General features: G+C 53.3%; 5 protein-coding genes across 5 annotated transcripts in view, besides 5 other annotated features; all 5 read right to left on the minus strand.

Annotated features, from left to right (window-relative positions):
- The window catches only part of TraAM80_06918 (phosphoglycerate kinase), a gene marked incomplete at both ends in the record, with an annotated part of 1,122 nt that extends 39 nt beyond the window's left edge, over nt 1–1,083 (minus strand). The window contains one exon of the mRNA XM_029383740.1: nt 1–1,083. This exon is cut by the window's left edge and continues 39 nt beyond it. Within this exon, the coding sequence (XP_029236398.1) occupies nt 1–1,083 (1,083 nt within the window).
- Nucleotides 1,084–1,495: 412 nt separating this feature from the next.
- Nucleotides 1,496–1,524: a microsatellite.
- A 71-nt stretch (nt 1,525–1,595) lies between these two features.
- Nucleotides 1,596–2,780, minus strand: TraAM80_06919 (uncharacterized protein; the record flags this gene model as incomplete). Its single annotated transcript, XM_029383741.1, has 1 exon — nt 1,596–2,780. One exon carries the CDS (start codon nt 2,778–2,780, stop codon nt 1,596–1,598), a length of 1,185 nt encoding a protein of 394 aa, XP_029236399.1.
- Nucleotides 2,781–3,839: 1,059 nt separating this feature from the next.
- On the minus strand, nt 3,840–5,291 carry TraAM80_06920 (BTB/POZ domain containing protein; the record flags this gene model as incomplete). Its single annotated transcript, XM_029383742.1, has 1 exon — nt 3,840–5,291. One exon carries the CDS (start codon nt 5,289–5,291, stop codon nt 3,840–3,842), a length of 1,452 nt encoding a protein of 483 aa, XP_029236400.1.
- A 22-nt stretch (nt 5,292–5,313) lies between these two features.
- Nucleotides 5,314–5,353: a sequence feature (A-rich).
- A 34-nt stretch (nt 5,354–5,387) lies between these two features.
- Nucleotides 5,388–5,440: a sequence feature (A-rich).
- Nucleotides 5,441–5,514: 74 nt separating this feature from the next.
- TraAM80_06921 (MORN-containing protein) lies at nt 5,515–6,822 on the minus strand (the record flags this gene model as incomplete). The annotated part of the gene is made up of 1 exon (XM_029383743.1): nt 5,515–6,822. One exon carries the CDS (start codon nt 6,820–6,822, stop codon nt 5,515–5,517), a length of 1,308 nt encoding a protein of 435 aa, XP_029236401.1.
- Nucleotides 6,823–7,007: 185 nt separating this feature from the next.
- Nucleotides 7,008–7,055: a sequence feature (GA-rich).
- Nucleotides 7,056–7,508: 453 nt separating this feature from the next.
- Nucleotides 7,509–7,539: a microsatellite.
- Nucleotides 7,540–7,616: 77 nt separating this feature from the next.
- On the minus strand, nt 7,617–10,096 carry TraAM80_06922 (uncharacterized protein; the record flags this gene model as incomplete). The annotated part of the gene is made up of 1 exon (XM_029383744.1): nt 7,617–10,096. A coding segment is annotated over one exon (2,480 nt), but the record flags the coding sequence as incomplete, so codon positions are not given.

Consider the following 10,096-nt stretch of genomic DNA (forward strand, 5'->3'; position numbering starts at 1 on the left):
GCGATCCTCCGCCTTCTTCAACAGCGAGCGTGCAAGCTCCAGCTTGTCCTCCTCGCACATCGAGCTCCCAATCGTGTGGCCCTGCGCCTTCAGAAACGTGTACGCCATCGCGCCACCGATAAGCAGGTAGTCAATGCGCTGCAGCATGTTGTCCAGCAGAAGGATCTTGTCGCTCACCTTTGCACCGCCCACAATCGCCACAAACGGCCGCGCCGGGCTACCCAGCACCTTCGCAAAGTAGGAGATCTCCTTGTCCATCAGGTAGCCCGCGGCACCGCAACCAAGCACCTTGGGAATACCCGTCATTGTCGCACTGTCACGGTGGGCAGTGCCAAACGCGTCACTGACAAAAACATCGCCGTACGACGCCAGAACCCTCGCCATGGCGTGACGCTCCTCCTCCTTCTTACTTCCCTCCTCATGGTAGAAGCGCACGTTCTCCAGCAGCACAACCTCACCCATTGTGAGACGACGTATTTCCTGTTCGGCGTCCATACAATCATAGGCAAAATAGACATGTTGGTTAAGTAGCTCAGCAAGGCGCACGGCAATTGGTCTGAGACTAAGTTCTTTTTCGTATCCTGTACTGAGAATGAGCTGTGAATATATACGTTCCTTATTTTCAGAAATGTAACGCGTTAGCAGTGTCTTTTTCTCCTCCCCTGGCAATCGTGTGAAGATAGCCGTTTTATCGGACCCCCCACTGAGTAAAAGATTGGAGGCTTCATCATTTGCAGTAGATAATGCCAAAATATTTGCCTTCTCCTCACCTGAAAGTGAGTCAAAGAAGGTGGTCATCCCGCTGCTGCTGTTAAGCATTCCCTCATGGTAGCGATTTTGTATGTATTTCTTGGCAGTCGTGTATGAGACGCCTTTGGGGCGGCCGAGATGACTCATAAGCACACATATGCCGCCTTGGTCAATCACACGACGAATTGTGGGAATAGCAGCTCGAATACGGTAGTCATTTGTAATCTTTCCATTATGAATGGGAACATTGAAGTCGACACGGATGAGTATACGCTTGCCTGCGAGCGGCCAGACGTCGTCCACAGTCCTCTTGATGCTTAAATTATCTTTCATTCCGGCAGTTTCTCAATTTTTTAAAAATCTTTTGTATGTGTTGTTATTGGGGGAAATTTGCTTCGGAAGTACCCCCTAACTTCCCTGCAGTCCTGTGCAACTGTGGCTCAGCGGTAGGCGAAAGGAAATGAAGTCAGAAGAGAAGCCAATACGCCAACAAGCCGCACACACAGATAGAGAGAGTGAGAAATGCCGTTCGGCGGGAGGCCTGTGGCACTACAAATGCAACACGTGAGGTGATGACACGAAAGCTGAGCAGTGTCCACGAGCGTCAGCAACTGCAGGCATAAAATAAAAGTAAAGCAATAACGTAAAAAGCATCATTGCTCTCGAAGCATTGTTTGTTTGTTGTTTCTTCCGTTGCCGCTGCATCGTTGTCCTCTCTTTCGCCGACGCCGTTCAGTCCTTCCACTTTTGTTTTTTTCTTGATATTTTTTTTTTGTCCTCCCCCAACTTCCCTCCCTCCCTCCGTGCAACTTCGCTCCTGTGCAACAGGATGCAAGGCGCGTGTCTCACCATGGAGCCGACCTCACACTCTTTTGGATGCGCTGCTCAACCTCCTGCAGCGCCGCCCAGGGAGATGCGGGCACCGTCTTCCCCATTTCCTGCAACATCTGCCCCTGTCGTACAAGAAGGACAAATACGGTCTCCTGCAGCATGCGCCCCTCCTCCTTCCCGAGGACTGTGTCTGCAGATACCATGCGATTCTCCAGCGCGGCCACGCCTCCTTGTAGCACCTGCACCGCCTCACCCGAGGCAGGGAGATACGGGGCGTTGCAGCCAAGAATGAGAGATGCCTCGGCTGACTGTTTCCCATTCACCTCACACGCCAACTCAAACGCGTACCGCAACACATCCCCGGCCCGCTCGTCACGAAGGAATTGCAGCAGACGGCCACATGCCCTCCCTATTCTAACCGCATCCACGTCCCTTTTCGCCGCCTCCCGGCTTACCCGTATAACTCTAAGCCAAAGTTCTGCAGGGGTCGGCAAATTTTCACCTTCATTAAGGGCAAGAAGAGTCGCACCGCGGTCGAAGCAGAGAAGAAGATCCTCGTTGAGTGGTATATGACGGGCATCACAGGCTTCGCAAATGGCACGGGTGTGACGCATCAGCTCATGTGCCATGCTGCTTCCAGCTCCACGCCAGCGACGCGGCCAGAGCAAAAGCAGAAATTTTATGCACACCTCCACACATGCGATTTCTGCCTTCTTGCGAAGTATCCGTGCAATAGAAGAATGCATTATAAGCAAACCCTCATCCCAGCGCTGGTCGCATATGCCTAACGCAGCAGCCTGCAGTGTAAACGCCTCCCCCAAGTCATCACCCAACAGGCAATCCACGGCAGTGTGAGAAACGCTACTGACGTCAAATAACGCAGTCATCACTAACACACGGGTGCTTCCTGGACGTTGCGTCTCAAGCACAGCAAAGGCAAGCTCCAGTAGGACGCCAAGCGCAAAAGAAATGCTCACTGTTCCTTGTCCATCTATCCCTTTGGCAAGCAACATCCGCTTTATTTCCTCCGCACTGTTAGAAGCGCTCTCCATCAAACAAGACGCTACACGCATGAAAAGCGGAGCGTGTCCAAGAGCAGAGAGGAGCTCGCCTAGAGTGCTAGAATTATCCACCTCCGGTAAATGTGAAAATTGTGCCACATCATTGGGCTGTAACGGTTGAACTTTTAGTACGCTCATCTTCGTAGAACATTCAATGGAGGCGCTACAGGTGAGCAGCGTGTAAACGTTCGCGTGCTCAGGGATAAGACGAAGCGCCGCATGTGGGTCATCGACGCCGTCAATAACCAAAAGCACGTCTTTTTTTTTTTCCTTCGACCCCGCATGGAGTGGAAGAAGTGAAATATCTCGGACGGCAAGTAGCCCTTGGCATCAAACCACCGAATACAGGTAAAGCGCCCACTCCGCCGCACTCGATCACAAAACTATGCCGCTACGGTGGACTTGCCGATACCCTCTGGCCCCGTAATGACCTGAACATGACGCCAAGACAAGAGATTCTGCCAGAGTAAAAGCAACTCGGCATCACAGCCCACGGCACAAAACATTGCAGGGGCGTTGAAAAGGCCAGGGTGCGCCGATGCTGCCTCCGGCTCCGGTGTCGACGCTGTAGAACCAAAGTTGATCATCGTGTGCTAGCCGAGGAGCCGCACACACCGGTGTCAAGACAAACGTCACATGATACCTCGCCCTCGTTTCGCGTGTATTCCTGACTTTACGTTATCCCGCCCTGACAAGACGACACCTGGCACGCCGGCGTCAAGTAAGGGGCGGACGGATGGGAAAACAAAGGCCGACTGAGAGCAAACGAAAGGAAAAGAGAATAAAAAAGCCAAAAAAAAACGTTATGAAAAATGAGCGGCCGTTGAGGAGCCCACAACAACTACAGCACTGCCGTTCGCACAGAAACCTGTCATTGACAAGCAGAGAAATAGAGAAGCAGCAATCTCCCGCTCCACACCCATCGTACTTAAAGAAGTATAAATTTGAAAATAACGATACGAGAAGGTACAACAGCAGCAAGAAACAAGAGCACACACATACACACAAATACAGGGGAAAAAAAACACAGCCATGGGACCTGTGGCATTCTGTCATTCATTCAGCCATTTTCCGCCCGTGTTGTCTTTCATTCAATGTCTCTCTCCCCTGTGCATGTGGCACCGCTGCTGACGTTGCTGCTGCAACAGAAACTAAACATATCCCACCGCCTCAATAAATAGAAAAAGTAGGGGAGTGTCACGGGCTCCATGCAACACCCTTCAAGCGGGTGCCTGGGTCCACGATCACGTTGCTCCAGTCTGCTGTCAACTTGCGAAGTTCACTTAACTCTCGCTCCCAGCGTTCTTGCGGGCGTTCTTTGGAATGACGCCCCTCCTCCGCCCCCTCCTGCAGTTGGTGTTGTGGTTGCTGCATCACAGATGCCCCGCGGGGCAATGTCGCTACCGGGTCCAACGCGTCGTGTGAGAGGACAAGTGGTGACCCTCCCTTCCACGTGGTCTGCACGCCTATACTGGCGCCACCTCTGCGGGAGTGCGGCCTATTGTGGGCAAATGTGGACGACAGCGGTGTGTCAGTGAATGTTTTTTTTGCCTCCTGCCACGTGAGTGAGTGCATGCTGACAAGAAACACACTGGACAATCGCGTCAAGTTTGAACGCATTCCCCCCACAAAAATTACATGCTCGCCAACCACCACTGCAGCACTGCCAGAGAGCGGTGGAGGAGACGCCGACGATGTTGATGATGATAACAACGTTTTTGTCTCCACGTGTGTCGTGACCTCCTCCCAAGCACCGCGTTGTACGTAAAGACGGTGTAAATCGTTAAAGTAACGAGTGGCGACGGAGCCGGCGCCGCCGAAAATGTACACGTAGCAACCCCACCGCCATGCACAGTGTGCTGCGCGTGGTGACGGTGTGCAGCTGCTCTCCAACACGGGCTGAACAGACCCCGTTTGAGCATCCAGAAAAAAAGTGTCACGCGATTCCATGTTTCGTGCGCGCGATACGCCACCAAAGAGACAGAGCAGCGGGCCGCCCAACGGAGTCAGCGTCGCCCCCCAGTAATAGAGCGGAGTGCTGAGTCGGATGCTTGTCCAGCACAGCGTTGTAAGGTCGAGGCGGTAGAGACAGCCAAAATCAACGGCCGGTTGCGCCTGTGAGGAATAAATATTGTAGCCTCCCACAATGTACATGGCGTTTCCCTGCACCGCGGCGGCGTGGTGCGAGCGGTTGCACGGTACATTGCCAGTACACTGCGCCGACTCCCAGCGGGGCGGCGAGGCCGACGTGTCAAGAATGTGAACGGCACCATCCGGCTCCATCTTTTGCGGCATCAGCGGTCGCAGCCTTGACGGATCACAAAAACGATCGGCACCCATACGCCGCAGCGTCGCCCCGTCGAGTCCGTCGGCCAGCGTAAAGACATTATACGTGTTGTAGTGAACATCGTTCAGCCCCACACTTGTAATGCCGCCAAAAACGACAAGCCGTGTACCGTGCAAGCAGGTAGAGTGGTACGCCCGTGGCGCTGGAATCGCCCCGTCACATGGAAGCTGTCGCCACTCAAAGCCTGGAAGCGTAAGCGTGAGCACAGACTCATTCAGACAAAATGCAGCTGTTTTACCGCCAACCACCACAATCAAATCGCCACACAGTGTGGCCGTGTGGCCCTCGAGGCCAAAGTCCATAGACGGACGCTGCAGTCCCGGTGAAAAAGACGCAAAGAAGAAGGAAGGCAAGATGAAAGAAGCCAGACACATAAATAAATATATAACAGTAAAAGTAAAAAAACAAACAAACAAACAGCAACAAACAAACACGCACACACACACACCAAATGAAGGCATCACGCGACACATTCACTCGCTTCTTCTGCTGCTCCAAGAGACGTCGGCAAGCGGAGATCGTCAATTATCCTTTTGGAGTGTACGACTTCCAAGGCGAATTGCCGTCAATGATGTGTCTACTGACGTTGCCGTCCGTTTCACGATCAAAGGTTTTCAGAAAGCGTTCGAACTGCTCATCCACACGCTGTGCTGCCAGCTGTTGTGCTCCGTCCTGCCTCGCATACTGCATCCTCGCTGTGTTGTGGTTTAGCGGTATTGTGACCTCACTCACAGCCCTTGCACACAAGCGATTCACATCATCGTTGCGTGCCTCCATGCTGTCACGTGCGCTCTGCATGTCATCTATGGCTTCCCGTGACGCACGCTCGAGTGCTTCCTTTTCCTTTTGAATGCCTCCTTCGTAGCCCAGGCTCATCTTGGATGGATACTTCCCCGTCTCTCGCCGAGCTCTCTCGGCATCCTTCACGTAGCTCTGGTTCATCTCCTTGTATAGCGTGTCTGCCTCCTTCAGCTTGGCGCTGCTGTAGGTGTTCATCGCCACGGCAACGTCACCGCCATCTTCGCTAAAGATCTTCGCCTGAAGCTCATGATTGTCCTTCCAATCCACAGGAGCCCCGTACTCGTCGGTGCAGGTTCCACGCACAAGCGCCCCATTTTCCCATATGCCCGTAAAAATGAGACGCGGTTCGTTTGCCAAGTACGTCTGCGACCCCTCCCCGTGAGCCCGGCCGTGCTCGTTAAACTCGCCGTCGTACGTGTACGTCGGCGTGAAGAGCTGGCCGCGGCGGATGCATCCGTCCAGAAACTCACCCAGGTACACAAAGCCGCCATCAAGCTTCATCTTGCACCCACTACCATGCAGCTTACCGGCAAAAAAAGTGCCCTCCTGCTCCGCCCCCGTAGCAAAGCGAAGCTTCCCGCGGCCGTGTGGTTTGTTGTCGCGAAACTCACCCTCATACGTGAAGTCATGCTGTGTGAGTTTCCCCCGCACAAACGCCTCATCCCGCAGTAGCCCCTCAAAGACAGTCTCAGTCGTGCCGTTGGGGATCCGCACAAGCCCCTCCACCAGCTCGTCCTCAGAAAACCGCCCCTTATAATACGTGCCGTCGGCCAGCCAGGCCTCACCGTCACCGTGGCGCTGCCACAGAGTGTTGAAGCAGCCGCGGTAAAAATCCCCGTCGTCCTCAAGTTCACTACCAGAGAGGGGAAATCCCTGCTCGGGGTCAAAGCGGCCACAAAAGACACGGCCATCAGGTGTTGTGGCGCGACCCTCGAGAAGAAAGTCGGGATGACGCGGGTTAAACGTGCCGCTAAGCAGCAGTCCGCTCGGTAGCCGCCGCGTGCAGGGGCACAAAAGACGCCTTGTGAACATCGCCACACCGCTTCCCCTTCGGTTTTTCCCCCTTTAAAAAGTCACTTCACCCGTTCACTCCTCAACGCCTCCTCGGGTTCGCTTGCAGCACAGCGGCAAAACAGCATGAGAAGGAAGAAATGGAAATGTGCACAGCCCCCATCGCGCCGCACGTGAAGGACGGGAAGGCGACCAAACAAACATGCAAAACAAAATGGAAAAAAAAACAAATGGAAAAGACACAAAAAAAAAAACGTGAGCCGCAGTCCGGAAGGGGAGAATGTACGTGTCGCCAGCACGCCGTGAAAAAAAACTGAAGACGTGCAACGAAGCTCAACCGGAGCCCACCTTTTATTAATTTGGTCTTGTTTCCTTTTGTTTGTTGTTTTCATCTTCATTTATTTCTTTTTTTTCTTTTTTGATTGGCTGGAGGGTATTTTTCTTCCCTCACATTATTTCATCTTGATTCGTCCTCGCCCACCTCCCCCTCCGGGCAGGTTTGAGGGTGAAGGTGTAACAACCTCCACCTCCGCAGACCCCCTCATCGCGGAGACGCACAGTTTACATTGCCATACACGCACACGAGCAGCGGGTGGAGAAGCATAAACGCCCCAAAATAAATAAAGAGAGAATTGATATACACGAGTAAAAAGATCTGAACATTGCAAGGTACAGAGAAAGACACGTACTATGGAAAAGAAAGCATCTGTGTGTGTGTGTGTGTGTGTGTGTGTGTGTAGGGGGGGGAGGTTAAAGAAAGCGGGGGTGCGTGAAAACATATATATATATATATTCACATACACCAGCCAGCCACGCTACTTCAAGGAGCTCGGCCGACCAGGATTACGGCGTAGGTCGTGGCAGAGATAACTGTACTTATACTTGATCTTCGGCTTTTTTTGGCAGGCCGAGGATACGGCGGCCGCACCACCACCAACACCACCGGCAGCAGCGGCGGGGGAAGCAACACTTATAGCCCCATTCCTTGCAATGGCCGCTGGTAAAATCGGTGACCCAACCGGAGAGAACTGCTTCAAATCCACCAGCGGCACGGGTGGAAATTCCAAAGAGCGGTTGACGCACAGTAACTGCACAGCAAAAAAAGCCCAGTACGCAAGGGCACTTGCGACGTGGGATTTGGGAAGAAGCGAAAGATGATGCAGCTCTGGTTTCAACATGTCCCAGCAGAGGCGGTAGAGCTGCGGAGTCGGAACCATGGAATCCTCAAAGCTGCGTATTTTGGCGTCCAGAGCATCTGACATTTTTCCTCGGAAGCGCTCTACAAGCCAATGATGAGGGTGCTGCACAGGATGGGTGGCTAAAAGCGACCCTACAACACTCAGCAAACAATGAAAGCGTGGTTCGGGGTGTGGATCTTGAGTAATGAGAAACTTTGTCATATCTGTGGCCCGTACTCCGTCAAGGGCATGTCGAAGTTCGTGGATGTAGTCTCTCTGCAACAACTCTTGTTCCTCCCTTGTCATGGCACGCCGGCTTCGTAGACTGCTTATCCCTGACAGACGTGCAGCCACAGCCGCGCGGGACACCACCTTGGCATCGGTGTAGTAAAGCCGCAAACAGAGTTCCGTGTAATCTTTCTCCTGCAGCTCCGAAAGAAGTGTGCGGTCACGCCGCAGCAACCCCTTCGCATCGCGTAATCCTGCTTGCGCCAGTTGACGTGTAACCATTGCAAGCGGGATACCTTGAGCCCCTTCCGGGAGCTGGGTTGAATTGTAAAGTCTCCGAAAGAAACGCTTTAGCACCTCCAATGGACGACGAGAGGCACGCAACTGCGCCCTCACCGAACAGCAGCTCAAGATGTTAATAACTTCCTCCTCACCACACGACAACGCCGATTTTACGAGGAGTGACGTCAAGTTCTCCAGTGTCATGGTGCGGGGATCGGAGAGCATCACGGTAATGAGAGCAAAAAAATCATTTTCACCATTGTCAAACGGCCCTGATTTCTCACGGTACTCTTCAAAAAGTTTTAAGACGTCTTGCGAATTAAATTGAGCTCCCAACACGTGCAAGACCTCTTCCGCAAAAACTGCAGCCGCGGAAGAGAGTTTTCGCCCCACAGACCGCGATGGTGGAGATCGATTGGGATTTACCACCCTAATATTCACCAGCTCTCCACTACGTGAGGCAGCCTTAAGCTGCATGTAGGCTTCGTTCTCCGTCAACTCCGTCTCTGTGCCCCCTCCCTCATCTGTCAAGAAAAACTTAAGGTCAGTTGTGGCGTCGCATCCCGCATCGTACTCTTCCAGGATCGCCTCTCGCAGATCCCTCAGCGCACTCTCCGGATGCACAGCGTACACCAGTACCACCTGCTGAGTACACCATGAGACACAGCACTGCAGCGGGAGACCAGTGGTGCAGGGGTGGCCCGCCCACAACACAAGACCAACCCGCCTGCGACCAGACTGAAGGATGTCTTTCAGCCTTTGACATGTATCCTCCTCAAAGCGCAGAGCAACGCCGTTTCTATCGTACACGTTCACATCATCGTCCATAGGAACATCCAAGGCAAGAAAGCACGCCGCACGAAGTGATTGCAGAACAGTTCCTGAGTTCATTCTCCAGGAGAAGGGAAAGACAACGTTTGAATCCCCAAACGCGCATTCGATTTCAATTAGCAGCCTTTCCTCAGTAACTTCTGTATTTGGCGTATTACAACTCTCTGAAGCCACCACAGCGGGAGCCTTTTCCTCCCCTACAAGCCTACATGGGCCCCCTGACGCCTCAACAGCAGAAGTTAAACGGGGCGGCGGAGCAACCGCATCACTCCTTGTCACTGGGACTGCGCCACTGGCAGACCGACGCCGCTCCTCTGACGCGTCACCCAAAACAGAGACCTTCCGTGCCGCGCTGACCACCAAAGAAGGATTATCGCCACCTACGCCACCCAACAGCTCACGATTGGGGCTTGCATCCTCCACCCCGCTACTAGAAACCAACGCTGCAATAGTACCCTTGGAAGGCCTTACCGACATCGCTGGCACATTGGCCTCATCTGTACGCTTCGCTGCTTCAGAGGGAGCATTGGCCTCATCCACATGCTTCGCTGCATTAGAGGGAGCATTGGCCTCATCCACATGCTTCGCTGCATTAGAGGGAGCATTGGCCTCATCTGCATGCTTCACTGCTTTAGAGGGAGCATTGGCCTCATCTGTACGCTTCGCTGCTTCAGAGGGAGCATTGGCCTCATCTGTACGCTTCGCTGCTTCAGAGGGAGCATTGGCCTCATCCACATGCTTCGCTGCATTAGAGGGAGCATTGGCCTCATCTGCAT

The sequence above is a fragment of the Trypanosoma rangeli genome (genome assembly GCF_003719475.1).
Source record: "Trypanosoma rangeli strain AM80 chromosome Unknown Tra_15.4_contig_00267, whole genome shotgun sequence".
NCBI classification, from domain to species: domain Eukaryota; phylum Euglenozoa; class Kinetoplastea; order Trypanosomatida; family Trypanosomatidae; genus Trypanosoma; species Trypanosoma rangeli.